Source organism: Cyprinus carpio, chromosome A18, assembly GCF_018340385.1.
Source record: "Cyprinus carpio isolate SPL01 chromosome A18, ASM1834038v1, whole genome shotgun sequence".
Classification (NCBI taxonomy): domain Eukaryota; kingdom Metazoa; phylum Chordata; class Actinopteri; order Cypriniformes; family Cyprinidae; genus Cyprinus; species Cyprinus carpio.
The window spans coordinates 11,327,333-11,341,703 of record NC_056589.1 but is presented as its reverse complement, the minus strand read 5'-3'; the positions used below and the strand labels follow the sequence as shown (position 1 = coordinate 11,341,703).

Below are 14,371 nucleotides of genomic sequence, written 5' to 3'. Positions count from 1 at the left end.
TTTTAAAGTGTCCCAATATTGTATTGGAGTCCCCTACATCAGGTTTAAATGCATCTAAGGTCAGAAAACATTGTAATATTAACATTTAATATTAGAGTCATTTGCCAATGATTAGGAAATGATTAGTTTCAAGCAAGTTCGGAGCAAGCCCCTCCCTTCCTCAAGCCTACTCTGCTATGATTGGTCAGCTGGCCAAACCTGTTGTGATTGGCACAGAGAGGAGTCATTGAGCCAGTTAGCCAGCGCTACCATTGACAAAGCACCTTTACATAAAACAATAATATAGTCAATCCATTCTTATAATGCCATAAAATACAAAAACACTTATGCAAGCGAATCGTGCCCACAGCTAAAGTTTAGGTGCTAAACTGTGAACACTAGGTGGATACGTTAACCGAGTGCTAACCTGACTAACTGATTAAACAATACAGTTTGTAAACCAAAATATGTCTACTGTAATGTTTGAAGAACGACAGACAAAAGACGCTTGGTCTTAACTTTTAATCAGAACGCAGAACAGTCGTATCCCAGGAGCACCAGCCGAAATCACTCATCTCTCCCGCATTAACCCTGTAACTGCCAGTGCAGCACAATAAACAGCAGTTTCACAATTATTATAAAGTCTGTGTGCTACTCTACATTTTTTATTATTAAACAAAGTAATTAGAACAACGTCAGTCTACAATAATCGACATATTCTTAGGTTCACTGCGAATTTTTAGAACTACTTCAGTAAGACAGTAATATCATGCTTTACCTGGAAACCTAAAGCTGCACTAGGTATACATCACATATTGGCACAAAAAAAATTATATTTTGAGCACTCAGTTGAAAATGTATACCTAACGTATCAATCGTACTACTTACAGGTCGTGGTTCAGAGAGCTTGTTAGTCCAAATTAAGAAGATTAGAAGCCAACGAAGATAAAAGCCCAGATTAGAGAAGCAGTTCTTGATAAAATGACAAGCACACAACAAAAGGCTCGAATTGTATTTCTGTGGTATCCTTGAACACCGCGTCTTCTCAACATGATGTAAACGCACTAATAGCAAAAGTGTTTGTGGGCAGATCAGACTCTGTTCGTATTTTGCGGGCAGGCGGGGATTATGCAAATGTGTTACCCAGTGACGTACACCGGTAACAGGCAAAAGAGTCGAAAATATAACGACTCGTTACGGCGATTCAGAACAGACTCTCTCTTTTGAGAGACAATATCTTTATTTATCATGCACTTTTTTGATTAACAACTTTGCAGATTGTTTTCATTTAAGGATAGCTACGTTATAAACTGCAAAAGAGAGATTTTTCAAAAACCCATCTGACCTGCTCTTTAAAGTTTATAAAATTCAGATGAACTAAGTTGCAACTTCATCTTCACAAATGCGTAATTACAAATATAATTCATTGCAATTAACATGTAATTATTACATGAATTTTGGGTTAACACTTTTAAATATAGGTTATATTGTTTTAAAGTATATTCTTTCACTAATAAAAAAGTGTCCTTTTTGTGTGAAGGCAAGATATAATTTTAGTTACAGTTACTATGTAGTCATATATACTATACTTACACTATATTAATTTAAATGAAAAATTTTGTGTTATTTCATATTCTTAAATTGTTTTATTTGTTTTACATGGGCACAGGCAACACTGATTCTTGTTCTCAGCATTATTAACTGCATACAAGTGTATAACTTGCAAAGAAAATTCGGTAATTTTAGTTAATATTCTTTCCCTGTGAGCCATGGTTCAACCATGAGCAGGAGATACAATGGGACTTAATTATGTCAGAGGAAATTGTGTCAGTTCACTCACAGCTTATTGTCAGGTTGTCTGAATATCAGCGGCCCCAAAAGACAGGTGGCAGTATTGAATTTATTATTTATTTATTTATTTTACAATCAGTACATGCTGTATCATTTTCTTTATAGTATTACTTAGCATTTGTTCGCATGACAAAACAGTGATGTTGAGCTGAGTCACTAATGTGCTTTAAACACGTTTAAAAAAGTTATTGAAATGCTTTGTTACGCTGCTCATGCAAAAAGGTTTTGAAACCCTTTTATTGTCCTCTTTGAAATTTTCTGTCAGATAATTTAACTTCTTTTATTTACAACTGTAGGCTGACAAACACAAATGACACAATAGCACATAGACAAAAGAACACACACACAAATCCTGGCCTGTCAGTGTTATCCATTGTGTGGTTGTAAGTGTTTTCTCACAGTGTAACGGCCAACAGATGGTCAGCTCTGTGTGTGTGTGTGTGTGTGTGTGTGTGTGTGTGTGTGTGTGTGTGTTTTGTGGTCTTCCCTGAGGGATGTAACGTTCTTATCTCACACAGAACATATGCAGCATGTATGACTGCAGTCACCCAACAGTTTGTACAGGAAGGAAAGTGAGACAGATGACAAAAGGTTTGTTTTGGCACTTTTCTCTGAGTAAGGTACATTTTGGTATATTGTGATTGTTTTAAGCATTACAAGCAATATTTTTTTTTTTTTGTGAGAATTATTGAATAAGTAAACTATTACCTTACAGTGGCATGAAAAATCAATTCAACACATCAAACATATATTTAGACAGAGTATAAAGAAAATAAAACAGTTTAGGTTTACCTTGATCTCTATTTTAAAAACATTAAGGAAAAATATTTTAGTGTTCATGCAGAATCTTTTGACATCTATTTGTGTTAATTATTTAAGATTAATAAGTCCCTGAGGAGATCAAAGATATGATGATTTGATGGACTGAATACAGTTTGGTGAAGTGTGTATCTGGTGATGGTGTGGAAATTTTTTACATGTCAGTATTCTGTTTTTCTAAAATCATGCATTCGAAGGGAGGTTTTGATGGCATTGACAGCGTCTTCTTCATTTTTCATTCCAACTTATGCCTTTCTGTCCATAGGCAGGTGTAAAAGAGGAAGTGACATAAGATCAAAACACACCAAACCAATTCAGTTGATTGTGGGTGTGACTCAGAGTGCATTGCTAAGAGGTGTTCTGATCTTTAACCCTGACACACAACAGGATGAGGAGAAGTAAATGCCTGTCTGTGCTTCATCACACTGATCGCTCTCTGTCTCTAGTGCTGAAAACACATACTCAGGCAAGAGGTGAAGAGGGTGATAAAGCTGAGGATAAGTGAGAATTAGAGAGATAGACTAATTAAAAGAGTAAGCAATTAATAAACAACCAGTCAGGAACAATAATAAATCAAACCATGCAGCTGTTCATGGGTTATTCAATTGCTGATGTCAGTATTCCTAATACTCTAGCAAAATCTTCAGTTTTGTTCCCTAAATCTTCTAAAAATACAAATCAATAAAATATACTGTAATAATAATTATAATAATAATAATAATAATAATATATAATTATATATATATTTATCTGTCAAAATGAGAGAAAGCCTGATGAAATATTCCACAAGTCCAACTCTCTAACCATTATGCCACAGCTGCCCCATATGGTATACACTTATATATAACTACAGTAATATTTAAAACACCTAACTTGGCTTCCTTTCTACCTACTTCTGTCAGTAGATACTAGTTAGGTTTAACATTTCTTCCCATGAACAGCATGCAGAAAAAGGTTAAATCGGACGTAAGATTGTAGAATGGTTTGCTTTCGAGCCAAGCTTGTAGAGTTTTTAGCTTTCGGTTATTTTTTACAACTGTTTGTTGAAGATTGGTGTTGGTGTTTTTGTTTTGTGGTTGTGGGTTTTTTTTTGCATTTGATTTCCTTAATTTTTGGTCTGGTCATTGGAGTTATGATTTGATGTTTGTTGTTCCGGGTGTGTGTTCACGGTGTGTGTGTGTGTTCACTGCTGTGTGTGTGTATTTGAGTATGGGTCACCATACTTGGCCACATGTCATGTCACTCACTCACTCTTAGTTTGTATTTTCAATTAGATCCTGCTTCCTTTGTTTGAATTTGCCTGATTTTCATCTGTTTTGTTTGGGTTTGCATGATTGGCCACATGTCATGTCACTTTATCCTCACTGTCTGCAGCCCTCACAGTTTCAGATTATCCAATCACTGTCTGGTTTAGTGTGTGTATCCCTGCCTGTATCCTGTTTTCTTGAGCTACCATTAAATTACCATGCTTGGAATTCTTGTTCTTTGGTTTGAGTACCTAATGGATGAACAGGCTTTGTTCATTGCTGTGGCTCAGGAGAGCCACAACTTTTTTGTTTTTACGAGTGAGTTTTGCCAACTGGCAGCCACCAGCTCCCTTGACGACCAGACCCTGACAACCTTATTCTAGATCAGAGCTACTTTCCACCACCCTATCGACCTCCAAGACACCACCGGATTAAACTGGAGGGAAACCGCCATCCGGTGTCTGGAGAGCGTTGCACCCCATTTCAGAATACAGCTGGGCCCAGAACCTGAATCATCGTCATTGACTGAGGAGTATTCGTGTGTGCCCCCCACAGATGGAAAGCTACCCACCGTCACATTGTGTCAGCCAGAGCTTGAGGGAGAAAGGACAGAGCTGACCCTCGCCCCAGAAGAGGAGTTTCAACATGATTCTGACCAGGGGTGTGAGCCCGCGACATCTGTGGACAAGGGAAGTGTGACTAAGGAGAATGGGGACTGGATGATTAACCTTCATATGGACTTGTTGACTCCCACCCTATCCCACCCACTACCATCATCATCACTGTTTCTGAACAGCCCGAATGATTTTATAAACTATGAACTCTTCATTTCTTCGATTTACATGGACTGTGATATTCTTAATGTTTTACTGTCGTGTTATATTGCACCACCAAGCTTAGTCAGTCCTCCAGCCCCACCGCTGCTGGATGTCTCCAACCCTGTGCCATCACTGGGGAAGCCCTGCTATGCCGTCCTGCAGATCCGCCTCCAGCCTCAGATCCTTTTGTTCCATCTTGGCCCGTCAATCTGTCGGCTTCGCCTTGGCTCCTCTCACTTTCGGCTCCACCAGAGCCCCTTGAACCTTTGGCCATGGACTTACGGCCCTGAACTCTGGCCCTTCACCCCTATGGCTACAGCAGGTTCCTCCTTCTCGCCAGGTTCGCCTCTTTCCTCACTCACATCGGCTTCCCCTCAGCCCTCGGGCACTCTGGCTACACCAACGACGCTTGTTGCCGCGGTGTCATCTAGGACTTTTTAGTTTGTTTTAGTTATGGACTCTAAGTTTGTATTTTCCATTAGTTTCTGCTTCCTTTGTTTCAATTTTCCCGCTTCTCATCTGTTGTCATTAGTTACCAGCTGTGTTGTGTTAATTATCCTCATTTGCACTCCCTGTTTTAAGTTGCGCTCTCACAGTTTCAGTTTGTCCGATCACCGTCTGCTTTGGTGTGTGTATCCCTGCCTGTATCTTGTTTTCGTGAGCTACCATTAAAGACACGCAAGAGTGACAGTATTACTGTATGATTAGAAGCAGATGTTCTAATATGGTTTTAGTGTAAAATTTTATGCAGTGTGTTTCTCTGGACAGTGCTTTGGTCTGTCCTGGTAGTTTTTTTTTTTTTTTTTTTTTTTTTTTTATAAATAAAGTTTGAGTTCAAAGTGAGTTTAGTTGAGTACTAAATGATTAGTACAGAGTCTCAATAATAGAAAAACAGGTCTTGTGCATGGTGCGGCTATGTGGCAACAGAGAGGTGCATGCTGGGAAGACATGTCAACACAAAGTGGTTTGAGATCTGTGTTTACATTACTTATAAATGAATTCAACTGGAAAGAAATATTGTATGAAAATATATTAAATAAACATTTATGTAGTAGAGGTCATTAAATCATAAAATATAAAAGTCATATAAAATTTCATTAGACTTTTAAAAAGCTCTTTAGAGGATCTTTTTGACATTGAATTGACATGCTTCTCTAAGGAATGCCATGATATTACCGTATTACCATGATGCATGTCCAAAAGAATTCATGGTTGTAGTGGTCACATTTTATTTAATGTATACTTATTACAGTGTAATTAAACATTATTAATAATAAATTAATAGCATGTTTTTTTTTTTACTGTAACTATAGGTTAGGGTTTGGTTTAGTGTTAGTTGCTTGTAATAATGCATGATTTTCTTTTATTACACATTAAATCTCTCTCTGATCGCATTTATATCTGCAGTGTGAGACATGTCAGTTTTTAAAGAAGGACAAATGTTTCCTGTGAGAATGTTTGCGCTGATGGATGTTTGAAATGCAAGGATGTAGGAATGAATGGGCTGTAAGTGAGCAGTGCCTTCCTGTAATTTCAGACAGATAAGAGTTCAACAATCCATCTGCACTTCCTGTCCATTTTGGTTTACCGCTGTTATTTTGTAACCTACAGTACATTATGAATGATGCACATGGCATGAGATTACTGTTTTTGGATGAATCTATATTTTTAATGCACAAACCAAAAATGCTTGCCTCAATCCACACTCACACTGAATGTAGGGCCTGGGAAAACCCAAGCATAGGTTTTAAAGTAACATACACCCAGATCTTTACAGACCCATATCTCAGCTTTAAATATGTAATGCCCCCAGCACAGTGAAATACAAAAACATGTTATGTGTGAATGGATTTATTGTCTGGCTGTATAGATGTCAATTTAATGCAGATTCAACACTTATAGCTGTCACGACACGCACACAAACAGGTAGATCCAATTGCAGTGTTTTATTGGGATAATCCAAAATCAGAAACAGCCAGGCAAAGGTCACAATCCAGGTAAGCAGTCCAAAAACAAGAAACATAAACATCGGCCAGGTAAGCACTCCAAAAACAAGAAACATAAACATCGGCCAGGAAACACGAAAAACCAGGGTGACATTAAACAAGGACTCCGTAACAAAGACAGAAACAAACCAGGTATTTATAGACAGGTGCAAACAATGTAAGTGGGAACAGCTCAATACAATGAACAGTGATGAGTATCAACAAGACTTGTGGGAAATGTAGTTCCGAAGTGGGGTGACGATAAGGGGAAGTAAGACCTCTAGTGGACACCCAGGGATATACAAACCAGACACCTTGACAATAGCGTTCCTGTACTTTGTCTTTAAAAGGCTACAATGTCCAGAAATCCCACAGAGATCACAGTGACGTACTCCGATCCTCTTTTACTAAGCAATCATCAATGCATTTTGGAATAGGAGGATAATTGTCAACTGTCTGACAGAAATCATTATTAAATGAATAGAAATAATTGAGGTATCTCACCTTGCTATGATTAAAGGTGCCATAGAATGCATTGATACAATATTTAAAATTGTTCTCCGATGTCCTCAGAGTGTGTATTTGAAGTTTTATCTCAAAATACCCCACAGATAATTTTTTTATAGCTTGTTGAAATGGCCACTTTTAGGGTATGAGCCAAAACATGCTGTTAATGTGTATGTCCCCTTTAAATGAAAATGAGCTGATGCTCCCCCCTCTCTTCTCAGAAGAGTGTGGAGCTTCAAGTGCTCATGCTCGCGGGCATACCAGTGTTATGATTTAACTGGTAATGACCGTGTTACTAATCTTCACATTGCTTCCAAACGCAGTTTTTAACTACTACATTCCTATTCACGATCATTCTGGTAGCACGTGAAGGCAGCATTAGTGAAAACAGGCAGAGACAATGGTAGCTTTAGCAACATTAGCCTTACAGAGAGCCAAGAAGTTCCTTTGGAAAACAAAATATAATGCGTGAGGCTTGCTTTGTCTGGAGTCTGGAAATTTGCGCACAAAGCGTTGGTATCGATCCCTCTTTCAGAAGCAATCTTTGCACAACTCCAGCACTGAACTGACCCTCATTTGTGAGGCAGTCCAGTGTAAAATGTTATCACAAACGTATAAGACTTTTCTGTTTTTTTTTCTGGGATATTTCCTCTGAAAATGTAATGTAACCACAGTGCCCTCAGCGGTCTATGGAGACTCCTATGTTCTCTGGTGCATCCTAATGCACGGCTCTTTGGTGCTGACATTGTACTTCCAGCAGCAACAGCAAGTAAACATAAATGGCGGACCGCTGCTTCTCACTGAGGGCTGTGTATAGGGCAGAGAGCGTCACAAATGGGCGGGACTTTCATTAAGTATGACGTCATAGTCTAGAACTGCTCGTGTGGAGAGACTGTTTATGATTTTTTGGGATTATAAAACAATGAGTGAGTGGATTTGTACCATTATAGGCTGGTTGTTTTCAAACACTGCGGCCACACAACTGTGTTCAATCACCTTATAAAAGTGATTTTTGCATTCTATGGCACCTTTAAAAAAATATTAATTTTTAATATTAGTTTTTATATTTATTTTAAACTAATATCATGAGGAAAAAAATCACAACAGAGAATATTTTATTGATTTAGCCTCGGCCACGGTCCCCCTGCAGTACCTCTTTGGCCCACAGTTTAGGAAGCACTGCTTTATGGAATATCTGTGAACCAGTAATATGTCCTCACCATCTCTCTAAACAGGGTTTAACAACACCCCAACTATTTCATTACGTGTGTTTGTATATGTGTGTGTGTGTGTGTGTGTGTTAATTTAGACCTGCAGATGGCATGTGTAGTTTTGTTTACTCCTCAGACCAAAGTGAGGAGATGCTCCTGTATTCCTCTTTCTCATGTGGTTGCATTGGTTGCATCACATAGAAAACTCTGTTTCTATTGAAAAGTGTATGCATGTTTGTATGGTTTACCTGGATCCTTACTATTATACCTTACTACTTTTTCCAAACTATAATTCCTGACTAAATGTATAATCAAGTGAAATATTATGAAGTTTCAATAACAATATACACTACTATACCATTAAAAAGCTTGATGTAAATAGTATAAATGTAACAATAAATGTAACTGTAACAAATGTAACAATCATTGCTGTTCTTTCAATTTATCCCCCCTAAAAAACTTAAAAAAAATATTCTCAGCTCTTTTCAACATTAATAATAATAATAATAATAATAATAATAATAATAATGATAATAATAACAATAAATGTTTTTTTTTTTTTTGTAGAAAATAAGATTGTTAAAAGGATTTCTGAAGGATTGTGTGACGAGTAATGATGCAAAAAATTCAGTTTGAAAGTCAGCTTTGATTGATCCTAATAAACTGTTTAACTGCACTCACAAGTGAATATTAAATTATGTTGTGGGATAATTAAATATATTCTAAATAAACTACAAACATAAAATTATATACATTTATTTTGTCCTCACATTCTTTCTTGTAACTCATTCCTCTCAGTGACACAGCTGACTGAATGGCTCATTATGCAGCTCATTATGCAGGTCTTTGTCTTCTCAGGTGTGAATTCATGATAGTTGATGCCTACTCGCATATGACTTTTACCAACAAAAAGTGTCTTAGAAAATTTAAATCAATATATTGTTTTCTGTAAGTGAGTAAACAAGATGATTTTCACATCATTTAGAAAAAAAAAAATTCTAGCCTACAAGCTACAGTTCTCAAAATTCCTGGGAACCAATTTTCTGTATGTGTTTTATTGCCGTATTCAAGTGATTTAACATTTTTAGTTTTTTCACTAACCACGCATAACATTTTTTTTTTCTCAAAAACACAATCATGTACATACATGCTGCTCACATATTATTATAGCCTAGTTTGTGCTGATTACAGTGAGATTAGACTTTAGCCTTTTAGATATTTATAAGAAATTGAAAAAAGCACAAATGTCAGGGCATGACAAAACTTCTCCAGGCCCCAAAAATACCCTTAGACTCCAGAGGGTTAAATAAACAGCCTGAAGCTGAATACACATCCTCATGACACACACACACACACACACACACACACACACACATACATACACACACACACACACACACATACATACACACACACACACACACACATACATATAGAGAGAGTTTCATAATAATATATAATATATCCTAAATATTGCAGTGATTGAGTTGCATGAGTTGCAACAGATGCATGAGTTGCAATAGACCCTTTTTCAGTTAGTAAACAATGTGATGTTTTTCTGTGGGCAGAGCATAGGTGGAGGCAGAAAGATTCCCCTGACTGCTGCACTAACACTAACTATGAAGATTTGTTAGGCTGCTTTTTAACATGAACCGGAGAAAATCCGATTTTACCTGAATATGTAAGGTTACTCACTATCCGTGACAGTGATTGTTATTTGAAAAAGTTGACAGTCAGACCCATACACACTCACTCAAAGGACGATCTGACAGGATTACCTCTGGTTGAGTGACTCACATTTACACCTACCTGATAGAGAAACCTAACGTGTATAATAATTAGAAGCTCACCTGTGTCTATATAGTCATGAAGATGTCTACATTTCAATTTCAGCAGGCAACTATTTTTACAGCTACATGAGAGTGAACTGGGCCAAAATATATATATATTTTTAACATCTAATGTGATGGATATATTATTTGAAGATGTATGTATGTAATGGCCAAATAGTTATTTTAAAGTATAGGTCCTGTAAATGAGGTACGTTTACAGTGACATTACAGTACCTTTACATATATGTATTTTTAACTAAGTTAATTTGTGTATAGTTTTTTATAAATTAAGATGTGAGTATTTTCTAGTTTTGAAAATTTTGTATTTTGTTTTTTTTTATTATTTTGTATTTTATTTTTCTTTCTTCAATCAATCCCAATGTATATACAATTACAGATGATTAAACATATAAATCTTCAGTTTGTTGCTTTACACACATGCAGACAGACTTGCATACATGACATAGGCTCCTCTTGCATGTTGTGAGATGCATAAGAAATCTTTAGATGTGTAACTTAAACCATAATCCATGACAACAAAAGACAATACCTTTTCTGATAAGAAGTGTGCGCTACAGTTCGCTCGTTTTATTGTTTGACCACAGCTGTCATAGTTTTTTTGTCTTGTAATGGCAGCAGGTATGTGATAAAATTTCAAATTGGAGCCTGTACTCCATCAATTCTGGCATCCAGCATCAAAACAAGATGATATTTTAAGCTACTCCTTATGTAGCCGAATCTGTGCTGGTTTGAATTGGCTGCCTGCAGTTTTCCCTTTCTTTTGCCTCTAGCTAGTGCTGTGACGTAATTGTGACATTGGCACTAAAAGGGTTAATATTGTATTTATACTATGTATGTGTTATATTCTCTGCCTTTTTCTCTCAAACACATAAGCGCAGGTCAGGGCCATGTTGAGAGGCAAGCAGTCAGTCGGTCAGCTCACACTGCTATGAAGTCCTGGTGAGACAGAAAGTGCAAATCAATAGCACTTAGCTTCATCTTGTTTCAGGTCCCAAAGGGTTTCTGAAAGCAGGGGGCATTGAAAACCATGTCCAAGGCGCCCATTTCAGTATTTTTTTCCAAAACAAAACACCTTTTTATAAAAGGTGTACATACGGTAAGACTGATACCTGAATGTCAGTAAAGGCTTTTTCATACTTAAGGAGCAGATAATATGGTATTTTAAAGTGTCCTAATACTGTGTTAGAGTCCCCTACAACATGTTTAAATGCATCTAAGGTCAGAAAACATTGTATTTTCCTCAAAATATACATTTAATATTAGAGTCATTTGCCAATGATTCGTTCCAAGCAAGTTCGGAGCAAAGCCCGCCCTTCCATAAGCCTACACTGCTCTGATTGGTCAGCTGGCACTCAACTGAAAATGTACACATAATGTATCAATTGTTTACAGGTTGTGGTTTGGAGAGCTTGTTAGTCCAAATTAAGAAGATAAGAAGCCAAAGAAGATAAAAGCCAAGATTAGAGAAGCAGTTCTTGATAAAATGACAAGCACACAACAAAAGGTTCAAACTGTATTTCTGTGGTATCCTTGAACACTGCTCTTTTGAGAGACAATATCTTTATTTATCATGTACTTTTTTTGATTATTAGGTTGTTTTCATTTAGGGATAGCTAACTGCAAATGAGATATTTTTCAAAAAACCATATGACCTTCTCTTTAATGTGAATTTTCAGCACAAACAAGACTTTAAATAGAAACAATGGATTCCTATGGAGCTATTCACTGAATATTTGCCTGTTGTTGTTTTTCTATGGTGATAAAAAAAAAAAAAAAGAAATATTATGTAAATTCTTTGGCTTCTGAGCTTCCATGATTAAACCCCACAATGTCAAATAAATAAATAAGCAAGCAAATGCCGATTAAACCCCACAATGTCAAATAAATAAATAAGCAAGCAAATGCCGATTAAACCCCACAATGTCAAATAAATAAATAAGCAAGCAAATGCCTTGGTTTTAGGTAGTCATCATCATCTATGTTTCTGTCTCTTTTTTAATTGCTGAGATGCATTGAATTTTCTTCTCGTACCTGAAAGGCAGAGCAATGAAAGGTGTGCTATGTTGTACCATGTATTGCACCTTGAATTAGCTTTTCAAAAAGAGAATAAATCCTTCAGGTTCAATTAATTATCACCTTTATAGGTTCATTTATGGCAACCTGTTGTGTAGTGAGCAATGTTCCCTATAAGCTGCGCGCATGCCTCGCACATGCAAAAATGAGTTGGGAAAGCTAGTAAATGCTACTCAGTAAATGATAAATAATTGCAATTCTCGGGAAAACCGCTATAGAGTTGTTGTCGCTATAGAGTTAGAACTGGTGAATGCGGTTCACAGGTTTCAAAGAAAAAGAATGATGTGCCCCAAATGAGTTGGTGTAGAAATCAAATACTTTAATGGTTGTGGAAAAAATAGCTCAACACGAAAGCCAACGCAAACGCAATGACGTGAAATAAAACATCATCATGTTTGAAAGAAGAGTGGCTTGATAAAGTGGTGGAAATAGCGGATGATGGACACAGAATGGTAACAAAACTCTTAAGACTTTTACAGTCACACACAGGTAATAGTGTGCAAACTCTACTGTAAACTCTACTTAGATAAGTATATAAGAATTCACGTTCACGTTTTTTGAAAATATTTAGCTTACAGATCTCAATTTAAAGCTTCACTTTGTATTTTATTCTATTCTGTTCTATCAGTTTAAATGCTTCAGTTTGTTTTTATATATTATATTATATTAAATAACTGATCTCAGTAAGGGAATTCATGAGCAATATCTTCTTCCTTTTTTATATTATATTATATTATATTATATTATATTATATTATATTATATTATATTGAATTAAACTTGAGATTTTTTTTTTAAATAATGATTTTAATATAATTTCTTGGTAACACAGGAAAAAAAATTGTTTTCTCAGGTAACCTAAAATGTGCATCATTTAGTTACATCAAGGGTCAAATCAAATCTAAATAGCACATTAAAGTTCAGGTCTGGTATAAGGAATGTGTTGCTCAGGTGGCCGAAATGTGGTAAATCAAGTTTTTACCTGTTTATATAAACCTATTGTTTTGCCATGATTGCCAAAATTAGAGGTTGCATCCAATAACCTGAAATCAAAAAGTTACTGCATAATGGTCTTTTTTAACTTTATGTATAACCCTAAATTCAATGCATGCAAAAATTATTTGGCATTCTGGCAACTTCTGATCGTAACTCCCAATACAATTAAATAATATATATATGTTCATCTGTACTCACACTTGCCATAGTCTGTCGCACAAACATGCGCTTTGTCAGCACAGTTTTACTTTGAAGGAGTGTGGAATCATGTTCATGGATGAGGAAGCGCATTATGTTCCATAGTTTATTTGCTGCAAACTGATAACTGAAGGTAACAGGACACAATGCCATTGACAGGCGATGCATGACATCAATAAGACAAGGCGCTCGTATTGCTATGAATGGGAGACACTGTTGGCAACTATTTTCAGTGAAAAGTAGCTAAAGCCTGTTCAAGTTGCTAAATATCCCTAGATGATGTCATACGTCATTTAGCATATTTTATTACGTCATTACGTGCATTGCATTCTGCATAGTGTCAGCCCTTTATTTTGTTTGCTTCTCTGCTACTCTCTGTGCTCACATAATGTATTTTATTACAGCAAAATTGCAATAAAACTGTTCACATATTCTGTTTATTGTCAGATAGTATGAAATTGTGACTGAAACTTGGCCATTATGACTATGTTAAACCAGCAGTCTCTTCCAAGCAGCTGTTCTGTTAAATCCTGATTTTTAATCAAGATGTTGTCTGACAAAATCACCATATATAAGACATTGCTGCGATTTTTGGATATATATATTCAGAAAATTATCACATAGGTTTCACTAGATTGTCAGTAGATGCTTGGAAAAGTTGCTAAAGAGGCCTGAAAGTTGCCAAATCTAGCAATAATCTAGCAATAAAGTCGCGAAGTGGCAACACTGATGGGAGAAAGTGCAGCACGCAGTGTGGCAGATAGGTCCCCCCAGGCTTGGTGAAAACATTTGGGGAGTTTTGTGAGCATGGAGGAACATAGGCTGAATCAACACC

General features: G+C 36.4%; 1 protein-coding gene across 3 annotated transcripts in view; it reads left to right on the top strand.

Moving 5' to 3' along the window:
• The window catches only part of gse1b (Gse1 coiled-coil protein b), a 212,204-nt gene that overhangs the window by 35,899 nt on the left and 161,934 nt on the right, over positions 1–14,371 (top strand). The window contains exon 1 of one of the 3 annotated variants that reach the window (XM_042774995.1): positions 12,620–12,795. The exons of the other annotated variants lie outside the window; for them this stretch is intronic. Within the exon in view, the coding sequence (XP_042630929.1) occupies positions 12,793–12,795 (3 nt within the window). The 5' untranslated portion in view covers positions 12,620–12,792. Of the gene's footprint in view, positions 1–12,619; positions 12,796–14,371 lie in introns of those variants that run through there. 3 annotated transcript variants of the gene reach the window in all.